This window comes from Populus alba, chromosome 17 (assembly GCF_005239225.2).
Source record: "Populus alba chromosome 17, ASM523922v2, whole genome shotgun sequence".
NCBI classification, from domain to species: domain Eukaryota; kingdom Viridiplantae; phylum Streptophyta; class Magnoliopsida; order Malpighiales; family Salicaceae; genus Populus; species Populus alba.
In genome coordinates, this window is record NC_133300.1 from 3633331 (window position 1) to 3654221 (window position 20891).

The window sequence follows — 20891 nt, forward strand, 5'->3', positions numbered from 1 at the left end:
ACATGTGAGTATTTGACGAGGTCTTGGTTGCTTATTTAAGTGTTTGACATGTGGGTTGATATTGTTGTTAAGAGATATTTTGCTGCTTTGAAAGTTACGAGGAGAACTTGGTTAAGGAATTTGAAATTCTAGAGGTGTGTTTTCAGGTGAGGTTCCTTACTAGAGGATACTGTTTTCTTCTTCCCTTCTTTAGGATTTCGTGGACTGTAAAAAGACATGTTGCATAGGAAGAGTCTCAGCTTCTAGATAGAGATTTTTTCTTCTAATAATCAATATAAGAAGGCAGCTCCTGGAAGATTTGAATGGAACAAGCTAGCTCCTGTCTTTCCTTGATTCAGGTCGTTGTAAGCAGCTGGGGTTGAAGCTGGATATATATTGCATACTTGAAGCTTTTGATCATATATGAGAAGTTTCTGCTGGAGGATTTTGGAGAATATTTGAAAACTTTTGCAAGATTTTTGTTGAGTTATTGAAGTACAGATTGAAGATATCTAGCTGTTGAAGGAGGGCTGTCCTTTTGTTTTGGTAAGTTAACTGAATTGCTATGATCTAGTTTGCAGTGTGTATCCTTTCTTGTTCCCAAAATTTTGGTGGCATCTGCTTGCCCCAGTCATTAAAAAGGAAGGAGAGACTATCCCTTCTGCACCTCTTTTTGTATCCTTCTCTTCTGTTTCGAGATCGATGATGTCTTTTCTGTTTCGAGATAATAATTGAGAAACTCTTTTTATATTTGTCTTTTCTGAGTTGAGATAGTACCTTTTATATATTAAATTTAGGGAAAATGCATGGAAACATAATCTTTGATTAAACTTTCTTAGATTCTTGAGAAAGCAAATTGGTGATCTTGTAACTTCGAAGAGGTCCCATATTCAGATGTGGGAGGTTACAAAATGTTCTTTACTTGCAAAGGAGTTTGTGCTAAATAAAACAAGTTGCTTTTGCAAAAGTTGTGCAACTATTTATGAAGCAGAAAACATCTTTCTCCATTCACACTTAAAGTAAATTGCACTTTTTTTGTTTAATCTTTTCTTTTTGTCTCTAGGGAGATTATTAGTTTAATCTCCAGCTTCCTTATAGCTTAACAAGTAATGCTAAAATGATCCATGCAAATTAAAGTTAAGCCTCCCATCTCCTTCTTCTCTCTTGTTAGTCAGGTTCTGGTTAAAGTATTAAGAACTTGTTTGATGGGTTTTAGTTTTTCTGTCAAATTAGTTTGATGGGTTAGGTCAGTCCATTTCCTGGTGCGGTTCAAAAAGTAGCATTAGCATTAGCATTGGGTTAGTTGGAAAATCATGGATGCATCAATTATGGTCAATCCAATTTTATGAGCATTTGTTTACTTTTCTACTGCTTGGTTGACAGGTTAGAGATGGGCTCCACACATGCCACCCTCTTGGTTGTTTCCTTGATTTTCTTGGTCATTTTAGGCTCAAATCTCATTGCAGGACAAACCTTCTCATCAAATTCTTCTGAGCCTGGTAAGCTTTCGAAGATTGAAGTTGCTCTTCAATCCGGAAATCCAAACTGGCCCATTTCCTTAGATGGAGAAAAGTACTTGGCCCTTAAGCTAATGATTTCTTGGTGTTGTTCTGGTTTTATCAGGTACAAATGTGCTTGCTGTAAACAATGTATCACAGACTGTGATGCAGCCAGATGATACTGTGAGGGTGGATCCACTAAAGGATTTCAAGAAATATAGAGGAGGATATGATATAAAAAACAAACATTATTGGAGTGTAATTCCCTATTAATCTCTCTTTAAATTCATAATTATGTGAAATCATGATGCTCATGGAGGAAATCAGTGATGCCATCATAATTTTAGCATTTATTAATGTAATCTCATGTTGTATTTTTTGCAGTCAACCATGTTCACAGGAGTTCATGGATATGTCATTGGCGTAATCTGGCTTCTTGGTGGCATAGCATATGGAGGCTTTCTGCTAGCAACTGTCTTTTGTTGTAAGAATAGAAGGAATGAAAAGCTGAAGAAAAGATCACCTTGCCATAAGCAATGTTGCCTCTGGCCTATTCTCCTGGCTATATTTTTCACCATCTTAGCAATGTAAGTCACTCCACTTTTGCATTCCAAAATCCAAATAATATTAACTGATGCAAGTCTAACAAATAGAAAACTATCTGCAGAACTGCATCTGGGCTTGTTCTTGGAGGGAATGCGAAGTTCCATTCGCGAGCAAAAACTGTTGTCGACATCATCATTGACACGGCAAACAATGCAACGAAAACCATGTACAACACAACAGGAGCAATGAAGGACATGAAAGAGAGTCTAGGAGCATCTAATCAAAGCACTGCGGTTCAGGCGTCTAGCTTCCTTACCTCCACATCAGAGCAACTTGATGCTGAGGCTGCTGATATACAAAGACAAGCTAGGAAGAATAGGCGGTTGATCGATAAGGGTCTCAAGATTGTGTAAGTTTGTCTCTCCGATCGCAAATCATGTGTATCCATGTCCATTTGAGCTTCTCTAAAAGATAGTGTATGATACTTGCTACAGGTATATAGTAACCACAGCGACAATTTCGCTGAACCTGGCTGCGCTAATTGCTCTTTCAGGTATTTCTCCCTATGTGTCCAACTCATTAGTCCTGCTGCCTTTTCAATTTAGTTGACTAATACAACTTTTGAGCCTCGTGAAATCAGAATGGAAAAGAAAAAACACTCCAAAATCCGGAAATTTATTATGATTCAGCATCTGAACATTCATTCATTATTATGATCATGTTGAATATATTTCTCATTTAAAGTTTGAATTCATTCTGTTGCAGTCTGTGGAACTCTGAGGTTACGGCGACCACTTAACATGTAAGTGAAATAAAGGATCCTTACATGGCTGAAGCCGAAAGCACACTTCCTAAAAGAGAGAATTGACTGTCAAGTACATTGGCTTATACAAATTCTTATGATTTGTTTCTCTTGCAGACTAATTGCAGTGTGTTGGATCCTGACTGTTCTATGCTGGATATTTTTTGGGCTGTATTTCTTCTTACAAAAGTAAGTCTTTAAGTTTTTTCCATTACCTCAATTTCTCTATTCTAAACAAAAGTTCATAAGAAATTGATTGAGGAGCTGAGGTTTCTGAGTACTTATTGAGGGAAAATCCACATGTTCTGCAGCTTTTCAAGAGATTCATGCACAGCTCTCGAAAGCTTTCAACAGAACCCTTACAATAACAGCTTGAGTTCAATCCTTCCCTGCGATCAATTGCTCTCTGCAAAACCAGTCTTATTTGATGTCAGTCAAGGGATCTACAGCCTTGTCAATCAGGTAGATTAGCAGGATGCTACATTTCATTTGCATTTTGTTTCTATCCCATCGAACCTCAGTCATTTTATCATGTGATTTACACTAATACCTTCTTCTGCTGAAACATCACAGGTGAATGCAAACTTATCGACCATACAAGGATTGCCTTATACAGTGTGCAATCCCTTCTCAGCACCACCTGAATACCAGTTCCAGCCTGATAAGTGCCCTTCTAACGCAATCCGAATCGGCGATATCCCACAGGTATGTCAAAGGGAAGATCAGAGAAATTTTGCAGCCTAAGATCTTGCTGTTCATGTCCGCTAACTGAATTGCTATTCCATAGGTGTTAAAGGTATTTACTTGTTCCAGTTTCGACAACGGAACATGTGCCAGCGGACAATTCATATCGCATAATGATTATACAACAGTTGAGGCATACACAAGATCCATTCAGAGCCTGCTAAATGTGTATCCTGAGATGGAAAATCTTGTAGAATGTCAAACAGTGAAGGACGCGTTTTCTGAAATCCTTTTGGACCATTGCAAACCATTGAAGAGACACATTCGAATGGTGTGGACATCGCTGGTGTTTCTCTCTTTAGTCATGGTGTTCTTGGTTCTGATATGGGCAAAGCTGGCTCAGCATGAGCAAGAACACCATTCTTTAGAGGGTTCTGTTAAGCCACATTCGTCTGTCGCAAAGGAACCGGAAACTGGAACCAAAGATAGCTCAAACCATACTAGTCCCGTCTAGGATGTAGTAACATTATACCTAGGATACTAAATTAAATTCTGGAAGATCAATGGTGCAAGCCAGCTTCCAAGAACACAGGATCAAAAATCATGATATACGATACTGTACAGGTAGATCATACACATACCATAAAGAAGTGGAGGTCAGAAATCAAGAGGGCTGCAGAGATTGATTTTGTCTCGGTAGGGAGATGGTCACAAAATTTTCAGGAGGAAAGTCATACAGATTTTTTCATTCATTTGATTGAGTATCAGATCAAACCTTGGGGACCAACCCCACTATAGAATGTAACCAAATTTGTCAATGCAATAATATTAAATTCCAATTTAATTCAGATTCCCCCCTATATCTTTTACTTTTCTTTGTCATGTTATTTTTGCTATTCATTCACCTTAAATTTACTTATATATTTTTTTTAAAAATAAGAGATTTTATAAATATAAATGAGATATACAGATAATAATAATAATAATAGGATAATTTAAAAAGTTATATTTAGTATGATGAACTTATAATCATAATTTTAGCTCATGTCAAGTTTTAATTTATACTGATTTTAATAAATTTAATTAACTTAATTAGATTTTTAATGATTTATTTGACTTGATTAAATTTAATAAAAACTCAATTAATTAAATTAAATTAAATTTTTTAAAATTAAAATCTCTGTTGTTTTAATAAAATAATTGAAAAATAACAACCCTAACCACTAAAATGTAATCAAGCAACATAAATCATTTACTTACACAATTAAATAAACATTTTTCCATCCCATAAATAATTGAATTTCATTCCATCATTTTATTGGAAGTAAAACTCGTGGACGACTTGTCGCTCAAACTTAGAAACCGCGCGTAAACCATTTGGTAATAAACAAACTGTCGTCTGCCATTGCTCGGATAATCGCCGATTTGTCGTCAAAAGACAACTTGGAAATGCAAGCACTGCCTGTTAACCACGGAGATACTGAAACAGGTAAGGTCTGCACAAAAAAGGAGCAGCCAACTTCGCCAAAACATGCCCAGTAGAGCTCAAAGACTGTATAGAAGAGTTAGTAAAGTTCACTCCTGGGGTTCAATTTAGGCCCCTCAAGGGAGTTCTCTTCTTAACTGCTCAAAGAAGATCAAAATGATCACCACCCCATTTCACATACTACTTCTGGTAAGAAAGTATTGAACTTTTTGCATTAGAAAATGAACTACTTTGATTGTTTGTTTCCGTTTCTTTCTCTTTTTGTGTTTGGTTTTCTGGGGGAGTGGCATGCTTTGACTCATTTGGGCTAGTTTGTTGACTTTGGTTTTTGATGATATTATTGATGGTTGCTGAGAAATTCAATGATAAGAAAAGGATTGAGAAAGAAAAACAGATTTCTATTTTTGAAGTTATAATTTTAATTGGTTTAATGTAGGTTTTGTTTTTCCTTTTTTTTTTTTTTTTTTTAAAGTTGTATATACTTGTATTGGGATTTATTCCTTTGGCCATTGATTGGTTGCGGAGAATTTATAGAAAGAAAATACATGAAAAGGAAATAGAGAGGGAGAGAAAGTTCGTGACTTTATTGTGCTTTGATTGTTGTTTTCTTAATTAATGTTACTTAAAAGACAATTTGATTTTGCTTTATGTGCTAATTTTTCTTTTTTCAGTCAGTGAGTTAAACTGTTGCAGATTGCTTCAGACAAGTTCCTCCATAGCCTCTATACAAGTGCCTAGCGATGGCATTGTATGATTCTGTAACCTGTGGAAAGGCATGTAAGAAAAAGGACTTGGCGGATGAAGACAGTGAGTCCAAACAGAGAAGAGAATGGAATGATTTGGTTCTAAATGAAGGAACTGAATTGGTAAATATATGTTTTTTTGCGGTGCTAGTTTTTGCTTTCTATTGGTATCTTCACAATTCTTAACTGATTGTTTCAATTTTTATGATCATAAATAAGTGTTGAATCTTATCAGATATTAAAGACTGTAAACCTTGAACTTCATGTTCAGGAGCCTTTCTTCACATAACTAAAAGGTAGAGGCTGTTTTCCTGCTTATAATTTCTGTACCTTACTATGAATGCATTCACCTTCTATGTTGTATCCTTGTCATTTCTGGGGTACTTAAAATTAGATTCAGTTAAAGGCCAATTATGGTGATTTGGTACTTTTTGTAGATGGGCTGAAAACAATTGAAGGGAGGTGTGCTGTAGGCGACTATAATCGGTAGAGTTGATGTCTGTTTACTTTTATGTAGTTGGTACACATTTCTTTCTGGTGCAATTTAGGATTCTTGTTTGACTTTTTATATGTCTATTTTTGTTATTCCCCTTCGTTTGGTTCCAGAATGGCATCAGGAGCAGTAATCCTTTTCATTAAGTGTGTTGCTTCAGGTTCAGGTGATAATAATTCCATTCAAACTTCCTATGCTTTCTTTTTACAATTTGGTTTTCTAATAACCTCTTCTCAGCAAGATTTTCATCGCCATGCTTCATTTTTTGAGATGTTGGAAGCAGGGCCTTGAAAAGTCCTTCCTGGAGTAAACACCATAGCTGAAGGTAACAAACTGCACTTTACTGGAAAAAACAACTCGTTTTGGAAGGGCTGAGATAGTTATTTTCTAATATGTGGGCCAAGATAAATGCCTTTATGTTTAGTGTCCATAGCTCCGTGTCTCATTTTCATATCTTTATACCTCAAGTTTATATCTTGGTATTTTATGTTCATACCTCATGGTTCAAATTTATATTTAGTCCAATAATGCTGTCTTTTCAGGGGTTAGAGTTTACTAAAATTTTTACACAGAAGAGAAGGAAAGATCCAATGGAGTCCATGCTATTTGTGCTGCAAAATCAGCTGCCCAGCCCTACATTTCTCTAGCTACAATATCCTCCCTGTGAGTCTTCTCACTCCTTGGCCCGTAATGTTCATGCATAGTTGTCGAGGCATAAAGATTTTCTCTTCTCAATGGGCCATAAACAAAGGGAGTAGTGGAAATATTTTGAAACGGTCAAAGACAATCAAAACTAAGCAGAACAAAGGAGATTTGTTTTCTTGGTTCTTGATTACTTTTCGCAAGTTTTTCTCATTGAAACATATGCTAAAAATGTGTGCAGCTTCTTTGAGATAGCTTAGTGATGAGTGAAATAGGCTTCAAATTTACTGTCGGGTTTATGTTTCACATTTCAGTAAGCCACTGAACTTGTCCTAACCTTATTATTTCAACATCTGTTTCAAGGTGTTGGGTCAAGGAGGTCTTGAAAGCCTTTTGGGTCTGCCACATCTTCCATGTAAATTAAGAGAGATGCTTCCCCAGACAAAATCAACTAATTTCTCAACATTTGCACTTACCCCTCTGATTTCTAAGCCAAATACATGATTATGACTTGCTATGAATTTCTTGCATTTTAACTTTAAATGAGAAAGAAATGCTGCAGCTGGTTTTAGAACACTTCCATAACTGAATGTAGGCATCTATGTCTTTTCTTTTGTTTTTATTCGGAATTGGAACAGTCATACTAGATTGCTACAATTTTGTTCATGTTGATGTCTACTTATGAAAGCAAAAACTAGCTCTAAATTGTTGCGATACTCTGAGTGAACCGAACCTCGGATTGATGAACTATTGCATGAATTGCAGTTCCAGTGTCTAGTCTTTTGCAACTTTCCTTTCCATGTTTATAAAGAAGTTGATGGCAGGAGGTTTAGAATAATCGGATATGGATTTGTTGCAACTAGACCATGTGGGTAGTCTAACATATAATTTTATGGACTAGATAGACAGACCAAAGCTAAAAAAGAGGTTTGGTTGTGTAAGAGAACCAGTCTGATAGGAAATATCATAATTTTTTATTTGATTGTTGGATCATTTTGCCATCTCAGCTCACTTCGAGAAGGCTTTCAAATTAGGCCTTAAAGTTGCTGTTCTATTCATTTTTGTTTTTTTCATGTTTAATCTTGGATTTTCAGCTTTAATTGAATTTTAAAATACATTATTTTTTTTTTTTTTTTGAATTTTAGCCAATGAACTGTAATCCCAAATGGGGTCAAGCCCAAGATCCCATGTTGGATCTGAAAATTATGATCAATACCATTAAGACCTTTTAAACTAGGATTGCCGAGGAACTCTCCTAAAATAAATAAATAAAAAACGAGGACTGCCGTAGCTCACAGCATTCAATCTGCAAGCTAACGTTTCCTCGATAAGGTAACCTTTTAATATCATAATGTTTAAAAAGAGAGAGAGAACATTATAATATCATAGCCATGTCTACCAGTATTAAATTAAGAGAAAAGGTTAAGTATTTATTGGTGGTTCAATCAACGCATAAATGCCGCATGATGGACCAACTTAACTGCATTTTTTTCGAGTACAAATTTCTGATAAACTTAAAAAAAATATGTTTAAATTTATAAAGTTCATATGAAAAATATTTTTAATTTATAAAGTTATCTGAAATATTTTATAAAAAATAAACTCACGACTTCTTCTGACTATTTCAACTGCCACTACTCTGTCACCAGTTTGATGAAACCAGCCTAGAGAAACTACGGCAGAAGGCGGCAGCAGCAGAAATCAAGAGGAAACAACCGCAATGAATCGACGGTAGGAGGAAGTTTCTAGCAGTAGGCTGTGCTGACGTGGAAAGTGGAATTACAGCTGATGTAAGTCAGCATTCTGACGTGGGTTCCATGCAGCAACTATATAGGATTCAAGGAGTATCTATGGGAGAGGAAAGTCTGGAACTAAGAGGTTAATGTGTCGTAGAGTCAATTGAACACAGAAAATGAACAGCTAACCATTCAATCCAATTACTTAGAGTCAATTGAACACAGAAAATGAGTCTTTGTATAAAAGAGAAGATGAATGTGAGCTGGCGATGAACTGACGACATGCATGTTTTCGTAGATCCTTTTTTCTTTAAAGAGGAAATAAATAAATAAGTCAAGTAGATGGAAAAAAGTCAACTACTTATATGAATACAGAGGCACATCACATAAAAAATTAACATTGCTACAGTTTATAAGAATTAAAATATAAAAATAATATATATATTTTTAAAAAATCATTTGATGATACCGTGTCCATGTGCACATGTATTTATATATTGCAAAAATTAAGTAAGAGAAGTCTTTTTAAAACTAAAATTGTCTATTGACTTAGAGTCAATTGAACATGCTTTATGATTGTTGATTTTTAATTTGAATTATTTTCATAAATAACTTATAATATTGTTAAGAAAATAATCAAGATAAATATTCTTGATTATTTCCTAATCAATAAAAAAAAAGATCAAGAAATTAAATAACTTAAGGAAATCAAAAATTTATTTCAAGAAAATTATAAGTATTTTCTATAATTGATTTTATTATATTTTTCTATATATCTTGTTGGATTGAAAATAAAACACACATGAAAGATCTAATAATAATTTCTTGTTTTATCCTTAAATTTCTTCCAAGTTAAAATGATTTTAATTAGAAATATATTTGATAAAAATGATTCAAATCAGTTTTTTTTTATTAAATGTAGTATAAACATTAAAAGTTAAAATTTAAATTTGTAATAAATCAAGATTTTCACTTAATTGTGTAATTAACAAAGTTTTAATCCAAGTTAAAAGTTAATTATTTCTAACCAAACATGTTATTAACTATTTTAAGAATAAAATATTAAAAAATAACTCAAAATCAATTTATAAAAACAATCATGACAAACAAATTCTAATGCACATGCCTGATGAATTATTATGAATTGTTAATCACCCGTCCTTGCATATATATTTTGGGCTCAACCATTTAGGTTGACAAGAGCAAGAGATCACTACGAGAGAGAGAGAGAGAGAGAGAGAGAGAGAGAGAAGAGGCTGAAATATACAGGAAAGGGGCTCGCTGCCTGGGACTATACACAGAGATACTGTCGTCTGATCTCCCTCAGGTCAGCACTAACTTGTTTTGTTCTTTGAAATGTTTACTGACGATCTTTTGGATTTGGTTTAAGCTCTGCACTCTGCAGACCTTAGGTGGTTCTATATAAGTTTATGCATTCTATCCATAAAGTTTACCTTTCCGCTGTAAAGCTAGGTCTAGGTGGACGTAGTTCCATTTTTATTTGTTTTCTTTTTCTTTTTCTTTTTTAATATTTTTTTTAAAGAAGCGATAAACTAGACCAGGTCTGGTTTTTAATTAGAATATAAGCAACTAAACAGGACGAACAGATTTCAATAAGACTTTGGGGAAATGATGTAAATAGTCGTAAGGGTTTTTTTTAAGAGAATGTTTGGTAGATTGTCCAAGCAGAACTTTTTAAAAATTTTAAAGTTATTTTATTTAAATTAGTATTTTTTTTAGTAATTTTAGATATTTTTAATATGATGATATTAAAAATAAATTTAAAAAAATAAAAAAAATATTATTTTAATATATTTATAATCAAAATATATTTTTTAAAAAGTAATCGACTACTACTTCAAACACCTTTAAATGAGCTTGATTAATTACAAGTATGAATATATTTTATTTGATAGCATGAAATTTGATCATATACATGGACAAAATCTAGCTAATTATTTAGGCTATCTAATATATACCAAGTGAGAAATAGAGAGAAAAGGATGATTTAAAGTGTGGAGGGCAGAGAAAAAGAGAAGGAGAAAATGTGTTATAGTGAAAAAGTTTTGAAAATTTGTGATATTCAAAATTGAATTGTGAATGAAGAGAATGATATATTCTTATTGTATTACAGAGTAAGCAAAGATTACAATTTATACTAATGGCTTGATACAAAGAGCTTATATTATAGCCTATGATCAGATCTAATTATCTATGAATAAGGAAACAAATAAGTGAAGATTCAATTACAGTATTTGACAAAACTTGATTTCCTATTTTGTGGTTGATTTCCTATGCTGTGCTTGGTTTCCTTTAACACTCCCCCTCAAGTTGGAGTGTATGTTAATTACACCCAACTTGCTAAGTAAAGTCTCAAATTATGTGGAGCTTAATGGCTTAGTAAACAAGTTAGCTGATTGGTGTGTAGTTTGAATATAGGCTGTCTGAATCATTCTTGCTTGAATTTTCTCATGCATCAAATGACAATCTATTTCTATGTGCTTGGTTTGCTCATGAAAGATGGGATTCGATGCTATGTTCATTGCTGCTTGATTATCACATAACAAGGTTACCGACTGTGTGTGATTTATATGCAAGTCCTTCAAAATGTTTTTCAGCCATGTAATTTCGCAGCATGTAGTAGCCATGGAGCGATATTCTACCTCTGCACTTGAACGTGATATTGTTTTCTATTTCTTAATCCTCTATGAAACTGGTGCTTCTCCAAGTAAAATGCAGTAACCAGTAACTGATCTTCTCGTGTCCTTACAACGAGCCCAATCAGCATCACAAAATGCTCGTAACTGAAGTGCACTTATGGGCGGCAATAGGATGCCTTGCCCAGGTGTTTGTTTGATATATTTGAGCACTTTATAAGCTGCATCCAGATATGGTTGGCGGGGCTTGTCCCTGAACTGACTTAGGATGTGCACAACATAAGTCAAGTCTGGTCTAGTTATTGTAAGGTAGAGTAACCTGCCAACTAACCTCCTGTATGTTGATCCATCTTCTAAAAGCTTTCCATCGGATTGTGTTAGGGATACATTTTGCTCCAAAGGAAATCGAGATGGCTTGACACCCAAAAACCCTGCATCATCTAAAATGTTGAATGCATATTTTCTCTGTGACAAACTAATGCCATGTCGTGATTTGGAAACCTTGATGCCAATGAAGTATTTAAGTTACCCCAAGTCCTTAAGTTTGAATTGTTTGGTGTTCTTTATGTTCTGCAAATTATTCCTAGCTATTATCACATCATCAACAAATATCAGTAATGCTAGAAAGTTACCATGATGGCTTCAGACAAACAAGGAATAATCAGATAGGGACTCATGGAATCCTGTAGCCTCGAGTGCACCAGATAGTTTGATAAAACACTGTCTAGAGGCTTGTTTTAAGTCATACAGGGATTTATAAAGTTTGCAAATGCGTGTCTCCCCCTTTCACTCGAAGCTAGGAGGAAAAGTTGTGTAAACGTCCTCATCCAAGTCACCATGCAAGGATGCATTGTTGACATCAAGTTGATGTAAATGCCAACCACGCAAAGCTGCCACACTAAGTAAGAGGAGGACAGTGACCATCTTGGCTACAGGAGCAAAGGTTTCCTGATAATCAACACCTTCAACTTGGTTGTAGCCCTTAGCCACCAGTCGTGTCTTATAGCGTTCCACTGTCCCATCGGCTTTAAACTTGATTTTGTATACCCATTTGCAGCCGGTCGGCTGTTTATTGGATGGTAAAGGTACCAAACTCCAAGTCCTAGTGGCTTGTAAAGTAGCTATCTCATGGTGCATGGCCTCACGCCACTGAGGATGTTGAATAGCAGGTGAAAAACTGGTGGGTTCTTTGAGGAGAGTGAGTTGAGCAGTATAAGCTTTGTGATAGGGAGAAAGGTGAGTGTAAGATAAATAAGCAAAAAAAGGATAAGCAGTACCTGAAGTGTGAACCATGTTCGTAGATGATGTCGGGTTAGGCCTTGAAGGGAGAGTCATGGCGAGATGAAAATCCTACAAGTAAGGAGTGGTGATATAATGACTGCCACGATGAAGGGTAAGAATAGGCATAGGTGAGGAGGTGTTCTGTATGGGAGATAAATTAGGTAGTGGACTTTTGATAGGACTAGCTAGAGATGGGGACTTTGTGAGGGGAGCTAGAAGAGTAGATGAGTTGGTGGAAGGATGGGTCTGGGAACTGGGTGAGCTAGGAAATGTAGGACTGGGAAGTAGAGGAGGGGGTTCAAAATGTATTTAGAAAGGTCAGGATGGAGTGGGAGTGGGGTGAGAGGCAAAAATGATGGGATATTATTATGTGATGTAGATGTTAGAAAGGGAAATATGGATTTAAAGAAAACGACATCCTTAGAGACTATTATTCGTTGTGTAGCTAGATCAAAAACTCTAAACCCCTTTTTCCCATAAGGATAGCCAAGAAAAATACACCAAAATGCTCGAGGATCAAATTTAGAGCGACTTTGGGCATGGGTGGAAACAAAACATAAGCAACCAAATACTCGTAAGTGCGAGTAATTGGGAACTATGTTGAAGAGTTTTTCATATGGTGTTTTTCCATGGAGAATGGGGGTTGGTGTTCGATTTATGAGATAAGAGGAAGCAAGAATAGCGTCACCCTAAAATTGGTGAGGAAGACCGGCTTGAAGAAGTAAAGCACGTGCCATATTTAACAAATGCCTATGTTTACATTAGATAATGCTATTTTGTTGTGGAGTATTAATGCAACTAGTTTGATGAATAATACCTTTGTGAGCATAAAAGCTTTCAAGTTTGAATTCAAGACCATTATCACTACGAATCATTTTGACTGTTGCACCCGACATCACGGCGGCCCTAAAAATAAATTCATGATTTAAGGAAAAAAAATAGATTTCTGGCATTTGGTTCTTTTAAGAAAAAATATCTTGTTTAAGGAGTCACCACCTAGTATTACAATCACTAGAAACCCTAACTAGTCAACAGAGATTCTATGGCCTGGGATTGGTTATGTAAAAGAAAAGATATTATCACCTCTTAAATATTCTGTCTGAGGCAGACTGCATTGCTGATTTTGTCTTAAATTGCTAAATGTTTATTAGTTTATGCTATGATAATTTGCTTATAATATTCCTGACTCTAGCGCCAGTGAATATTCATATAAAATAAATTTATTTTTACGCATGCATATTTTTTTTTTATTTTCTAGCTAAACAAAATAAAATACAATGAATAAAAATAAAATAAATTTAAACCAGTATTTTTATTCCTGACTCTGACGTCAGTAAATAAACCAATAAATTTATATTATTTTTATTCATGCATACATATATTATTTATTTATGTATTTTTTATATTTTATATTTATTTATTTTTGCTGGGCCCAGCTCAGCCCATGAGGGCTGGGCTGGACCCAGCTGCCCCAGCCCGGTCAGTGGCCCAAGCCAGTGACCTGGCTGGGCAAGGGCACGCACCATGCGTGTATGCAAGGCTAATTAAATTTTACGGCAACAGTGTCAAATGAGATTGCAAAGCAGGAGGAGAAGATTATGTGGACACAAGATGAAGATGTTGATGAAGCTCTTTCTGTGTGATCGGGTGACATTAGCCGGGCACCCGTTTCAACCTGTTATAACCCTCCTTTCTTTCTCTGCTTTTGTTCGTGCTCCTGGCTTTTTTTCGTGTTCTAGCTAGCCCCCTTACTCCTTCGTCCCCGTTTCGCTCTTCTCTGTGTGTTTGCTGTTGTTTTCGGTTTAGGCCTCTCCTCGTTTATTCCTTCCTTTTGTTTTCTCAGCCCAGTCCCCTTTTTAATCGTTTTCCCCTTTCTCTGTGGCCTTCTCTTGCTTATAAAGCCAGAGAATGGTTTTTCTTCACGCGTTCGTGCCTCACGATCGTGAGGCACCAACGCCTCTGTTTCTTTGAGAAGAAACAGGGGCAGAAAACTTGCTCCCCTCTGTATAGTTTCTATTCTTGCATCTTATTGTGTTCCCGGTGTTACTTCCTCTCTGGAAGCAGGGAAACAGAGATGTGATGGAGGACTGGTGGGCTAGTTGCTTTCTTCCTCCGCTGCTCATGGCCTTTCTCCATGGCCTCCTCTGTTTCTTTGAGAAGAAACCAGGGGAACGAAAGTCTGACCTTTTTCCTCTTCCAGTCCCTCTTTTTCCCCTTCCAGTCCCTCTTTTTCCCCTTGTTATGTTTCTCCCCGTCTCTCCTTTGCTTTCTTCTTTCTTTCCCCTCTGCCGTTCGTGGCTTTCTTCTTTAGCCTCCTCTGTTTCTTTGAGAAGAAATAGAGGAATGAAAAGTCTTTTTTTTTCTAGTCTCCCCCCCTCTCTCCTCTAGTGCCGGTTCTCCTTCTCTGGTTCTTATAACCAGAAAATGCCATGCGGTTGCATGGATTTTAATGCAATAAAGGCATGCGTTTTCTTCTTGTTTTCGGGATGAACAATGCTGATGTTAATAGCCATTTGCGTTTTGATCCTTGACATTTTAAATTTTTGCAGTCCAGTCCTTGGGTAAATTGTAATTGAACCCCTGCATCTCAGTGCCATTTACACATTGGTCCTTGGGTTTTAATTTCTTGCAAATTTGACCATAATCAACCCTATACTTTGATGATTTTTCAATTAAGTCTATGAATAAATTAATTCGAAGCTCAAATAAGTTTAAAAACTTGTCAACTCTCTAAATAAACCCTTGATTTTTATTAATTCAATTAATTCCAAACTCAATTAATCTCGAAACTTATCAATTCTCCAATTAAACCCTTGATTTGATTAATTAAATTAATTCCAAGCTCAGTTAAGTCTCAAAACTTATTAATTCTTCAATTAAACCCTTGATTGAATTAATTCCAAAGTTTAATTAATCCCCAAAACTTCCAATCATGTTGCCCTTAACCCAATTTTAATTATTCTTCATTTTTTATTTGCTTTTCATCATCATTTTTTATTATTATCATTTTTCAGTAAATAAAATAATAGTAATAATAATAAAATAAAAATAGTCAAAAATTGGGTTATGACATTGACTTTGGAATCAAATTGGTTTTTAGCCATGTTGATGAAATTGACTAGAAGATCCCTAGTGTCGGATTTGTGTTTCATAAGATAAATCCATGTGCATCTAGTATGATCATCAACAATAGTAAGAAAATATTTGGCATCTGAAATAGAAGGAATTTTATGACCACCCCAAATGTCAACATGGATTAAATCAAAAGAAGATGTAGTAGTAATGAAACTTGAAGAAAATGGAAGTCTAGTTTGTTTTGCTAACAAACAAATCAAACACTTGTCGTTAGAGCAAGAATTAACTTTAGAAAATAATGGAGAGACTTTGGTTGAGGGATGCCCAAGACGTTGATGTCAAAGGTTCGGGTTAGAAGTTTTGGCATGGTTGCAGGTTCCTTTCTTGGCTTGGTCGAGGAAGTTGAGACCCTCCCGTTCAATTCTCGTCCCAATCATCTTCCCCGAACATAGGTCCTGAATCACACAAAATTGGCTTAGAAAAATGGTTATGCAAGAAGAATCAAATGCTAGTTTGCTAATGGAAATTAAATTCAATTGGAAATATGGGGCATATAAAACATTATCAAGGATCAAATCAAGAAATAGATGAACTCTACCTATGTGAGTTACTTGTGCTATTGATCCATTTGGTAATTCAACAATGCAGCCATTAACTGGTCTTGAGTATGTGAGCAGATTTTGGTCATAAATCATATGATCTTTGCACCTACTATCCAAAATCCATGTGCTTCTGTTGCCTTTAGAGAAGAGTAAAAAAGCTTTACTTGAGAGCTCATCATGAGTTGGACAGTTACAACATGGCTGGCAGAGGATGTTTTAGTTTTTAACATGCTGAGTATTTGTTTGCACTCCTCAAGTGTGAAAGGAAAGTTCATCTCCTTCCTCTCATTCGTATGGGATGTAATTTGATTTCCCTTGGAAATTTCCATATTAAACTCAACTTCAGTTACTGCTTTCTCTTGTGACAATATTTAGCCGTATGTCCCTTCTAGAGGCAGAAAGTGCATCTGAGATGTGCGTGACAATCCTTGATGTTGTGATTTGTTCTGTTGCATCTGGAGTATCTCTATTCAGTTTCACTCACGATGTTATAATGCTAATTTGTTCTGATAAATGAATTAATAGCCTTCAAGTAATGCATCTAGAAGATGAAAAATAATAGATTGAGCTGAATCATCTACCCAAATAACATTACTTAATAGTTCATTAGGAGGATTTTATGCATAGTTTTAAATGATGTTCCTTCTTGATCATGACAATTCATTGAGAAGCAAAAATGGCAGGACTAAAAAATTTGAAAATTAAATATTTTGTATACTAACTAATTATATAAAATTTTTCACATAAATTGATGTGTTAAGTGATGATAACTACTGAAGCGATATATTGAGTGTACATGCGTTCCAAAAATATTAAATGATTGATTAAGAGTAATTACAATAGTTCACACATGAAATTTTCGTATGATTTTCATATAGCATTGCTCTAAAAAATTTACATGGACAATTATAGTCCTTTAGTTGTATGGAAATAAAAATGTCTTAATTTTGTGAAATAAGATAGAAATTACTATATTAGTTAGGTAAAATATATCTTAAAATTGCCTTGTTATTAGTCTCTCCATATTTACACACACCTTCCATCATTCTTGGTTTGTTTCCCCGAACGTGCAGATCACTGGAAAACGAGAAGCTTACTGCAAGAACTTCGTACTTGAAAAACAATGAGCACGCAAGTGGATCAGATAATGGACGATAGGGAAAGTGTTCCAAATAAAGGAAAAGATATAGCAAGTACCTTAGGTGTTTCTAACATCAAACCCAACACTGGGATGACTGGAGATATTTTGGCACAGCTGCAAAATAAGATGGGATCGTTGACCTCTCAACAGGACGGGGCTGAGTGTTGTATCTACAGGGTGCCCAGTTCGTTTCAAAAGGTAAGACCGGAAGCCTACACTCCACAACTTATTTCAATAGGTCCTCTTCACCGCGGCGATAAAAGACTAAAGGACATGGAACAGCAAAAATTGAGATATCTCAAAGAGTTTTCTAAACGGGATGGGATGGGTGAGAAGAAAATCGAGGATCTTTTGATCTTCATTCAGGGTAAAGAAGAGTTTATCCGAGCCAGTTACTCAGAGAACTTCAGCAAAATTGAAAGCAGTGATTTCATAGAGATGATCCTGTTGGATGCACTCTTCATCATTGAGTTTTTTAAGGATTCAAATGATGATGGAAATGCGGGAACGTCCCACAATGGACATTCTAAAAGTGTTAAGCCGTGGATGATATTTGACATACGAGAAGACTTGATGCTACTTGAAAACCAACTACCTTTCTTCATTATTAAGGAAATATACGATACCGTCCATCGCAAAGCCAAGGATGAAAAACCGCGTATTCCTTTTCTTAAACTTGCTACCGTTTATTTTGGAAAGTATACGTTTTCACAAGGGGTGAAAGACACCGACTTCGATGTACAGGGAAGCAGGAATTTCACTGATTTATTAAGGAAATTTATGTTGAATGGAGCCATTAAGCGAAGTTATAGTTTTAATCCTATCAAGCTGAAATATAATGCCGTCATGCTTCGCGAGGCAGGGGTGAAGTTTCAGGTAACCAAAGACAAATGTTTGGTCAACATAGCATTTGAGGAAGGAGTGTTGAAAATACCACGCTTGGAAGTTGATTACTGCTTCGAACGTGTTGTACGAAATATCATGGCCTTGGAGCAGTGCCGCTATCCGTATGAAGCTTACGTATGCTGTTACATTAAGCTTATGGACCATCTTATAGACAGTGCAGAAGACGTGGGTTTGCTAGCTGAAAATGGAATTATTCTCAACCGGCTAGGTGACGATGCCGCAGTTTCAAATATGATTAATAAGCTTTGCGAAACAATCACGGACACTTATACGTGTTATGATAATATCTGTAGTGAGATGAATGCCCACTATGAGAACCTCTGGAACCATAGAAAGGCAACCTTGAAACTTGTATATTTCACCAATGTTTGGAGAGGTACGGCAACTGTTGCAGCAGCTATCCTGCTCATCCTCACTTTGATACAGACTATCACTTCCGTAAAATCGGTATTCTAGGATTTTATCTCGTTTAGTTTCATTATTCCTACGTATGATTGATGTGATTGTTATTGTTAATTTCCTTTAAAGATTGTTTTTAAACTCTGGGCATGTGTATTTCTGAACTAATAATGTTGTTGCAAATTCTAGTTGTATTGTCCTAAAATTGAGTTTGTACTTGTTTCCTCTCAAAATTCTCTTCTTAATTTTAAGATCATCAATTCCAGCTTAAATGAAGCTGAAGAGTTAGTGCATGATCTCAATTTCAATATACCCAGCTTACCTAACAACGAATTTGACAAAAACCTGAAAATCAAAGAAATGAACAACGACAGATAAGAGGCAGGAAGTGATCACAGGAGGAAGAAGACCAAATCTTTATTGTCTCACGGCGGGCCTATATTCTACATATATCCTCACCTCGTGCCAATAAATTTGCATACTGATCATAGAAAGTAGAAAAAGAAAATAGTCCAAACCTTTCTTCCTCTTCTTGTCTTCATATCTTCATCACATATTCCAGTAGTTTCACTTGTAGCTCAACCATTTAATTCTGTTATATGAGATCTTCCTTCGGGCACAACGCCATTTGGGCAGTGAAGTTAACGAGCAACATGTTCTTCTCTTTCCTTTCATGGCTCATGGCTCATGGTCACAGGATACCTCTATTGGACATGGCCAAGCTATTTGATTCTCGAGGCCCAAAGACTACCAAAGTCACCAACCCTCTTAATGTGCTTCTTCTCTGCATAACAGCCCACACAAAAAAAAAAAATGAAATACTTAAACTTGTTAGTTAATAAGTTGATAATATATGGCATTAATTTTATTCATATAAAAATATTTAATTTATTAATAAAGATTTATTTATCTTTAATATTCATCAATTATTTTATTAATAAATATAATATTTGATTAATAAATCTAAAATAAAGATAAAGTTTTTGGGATAAAATTATTTTGTAAAGGAAATTATAAAATTGTTATAATTATAGGATTCTTATTGCATCAAAGAATTGTTTCTAAATGTTATTGGTCAATGCTCTATTAAGATTGGATGTTAATTATAGTTGATGAGATTCGTACATATTATGTTCTTTCCTTTATGAAATGAAACAATTATTCTTATAAGTTGAGATATGAGGGATTTATAGAACTAATATGTGGGTACTTCTTGAATGACATGTACACTGAACTGACTAACATGAAAATTTCATATGCAGAAATCACTTGTGTCTATGGAAAAGTTCATGTGACAATTGTGTAAGTGATTTTTAGACTTGAGATCACTGAATTATCTTATTTAGAGAGTGTTATGTTTTGATCATGTTATATGTTGTCCTAATCAAGGGTAACAAAAAAGTAAATATTGGGTATAACATTAACTATATGAATTCATCATCTTAGATTAATTAAGGAAAACATTTCATCAATTATCAAATAGTAGTTGTCGTGGGGTCCATGACGTCGTCTGGCGACGACAGAAGCTCTTTGTTGTGCCTCCTGATGTGAGGTGTGGTGTGTGTTAGGAAGATTTTTGGATTTAATCATAAAATTATGATTAAATTTTAGAAGTCGCCACCTAGTTTTATGGTTACTAGAAACCTATGATCTGCGGGAGTCTAAATAAGAGACTGGTTGTGCAAGGAGAAGACTCATCACCCCTATTGCACCCTATCTAAGGTAAGCTGCATTGTTGTTTGATTGTTTTTTTCTAAGTCGAGTTGGTCTTTTCTAAGGTTTAAGGCAGATCTCTCTTCATGAGAAAGTCTTTATCCTATTTCGGTTAAATCCTGATCATTCTAAAATCTATATTTTGTATCTTTAATATCCGAGGGTATACTTTATCGTGTAATTTTACACCCCACAAATATTAAAGTCTACATATGGATCCTAAAAAAAAAATTGAAAAAAAGATTTTCGGCATGTTGGCCAAATCCTAATGGATAATCATAAACTGGTTATAATATCAATTTTTTTTTTTATGAAAAATATGTTTTGGAAAAAATTTTAGGATTTGGCCGTATACAATAAAATATATTTTTTCACTTTTTTGAATTTTTTTTCCGGAGAAAAACCGGGTATTTTAATATCGGACTTGTATTTTACAATGTAAATATACAACCCGATATTATGCAAAATGGATAGAAAAATATTTGAGAAAATCATAATTTTTTTTAA

At 35.1% G+C, this 20891-nt stretch overlaps 2 protein-coding genes and 1 pseudogene across 4 annotated transcripts; all 3 read left to right on the plus strand.

Moving 5' to 3' along the window:
* LOC118057027 (uncharacterized) lies at window positions 1-4358 on the plus strand. 3 transcript variants are annotated; one of them, XM_035069476.2, is made up of 12 exons: window positions 41-146; window positions 339-525; window positions 1363-1478; window positions 1603-1736; window positions 1863-2065; window positions 2146-2433; window positions 2519-2577; window positions 2790-2826; window positions 2944-3015; window positions 3138-3288; window positions 3400-3531; window positions 3614-4358. In XM_035069476.2, the coding sequence occupies exons 3-12, from the start codon at window positions 1370-1372 to the stop codon at window positions 4022-4024; spliced, it is 1596 nt and encodes a 531-aa protein (XP_034925367.1). In that variant the 5' UTR covers window positions 41-146; window positions 339-525; window positions 1363-1369; the 3' UTR covers window positions 4025-4358. The 3 variants fall into 3 exon arrangements, with proteins under 3 accessions (XP_034925366.1, XP_034925367.1, XP_034925368.1); XM_035069475.2 differs by having other exon boundaries at window positions 1-525; XM_035069477.2 differs by lacking the exons at window positions 41-146; window positions 339-525 and adding an exon at window positions 613-1277.
* A 1378-nt stretch (window positions 4359-5736) lies between these two features.
* Window positions 5737-7590, plus strand: LOC118057016 (uncharacterized; annotated as a pseudogene).
* Window positions 7591-9815: 2225 nt separating this feature from the next.
* LOC140954748 (UPF0481 protein At3g47200-like) lies at window positions 9816-18943 on the plus strand. Its single transcript, XM_073405484.1, has 2 exons — window positions 9816-9937; window positions 17299-18943. The coding sequence occupies exon 2, from the start codon at window positions 17349-17351 to the stop codon at window positions 18726-18728; it is 1380 nt and encodes a 459-aa protein (XP_073261585.1). The 5' UTR covers window positions 9816-9937; window positions 17299-17348; the 3' UTR covers window positions 18729-18943.
* The last annotated feature ends 1948 nt before the right edge of the window (window positions 18944-20891 follow it).

Excerpts from the sequence above, each read along its gene's own strand:
- LOC118057027 (XM_035069475.2), top strand. The coding sequence starts at position 1,370 with ATGGGCTCCACACATGCCACCCTCTTGGTTGTTTCCTTGATTTTCTTG. Across the intron at positions 2,827-2,943 it reads TTACGGCGACCACTTAACAT|ACTAATTGCAGTGTGTTGGA; the intron begins GTAAGTGAAATA and ends TTTCTCTTGCAG. Across the intron at positions 3,289-3,399 it reads TCTACAGCCTTGTCAATCAG|GTGAATGCAAACTTATCGAC; the intron begins GTAGATTAGCAG and ends GAAACATCACAG.
- LOC140954748 (XM_073405484.1), top strand. The coding sequence starts at position 17,349 with ATGAGCACGCAAGTGGATCAGATAATGGACGATAGGGAAAGTGTTCCA.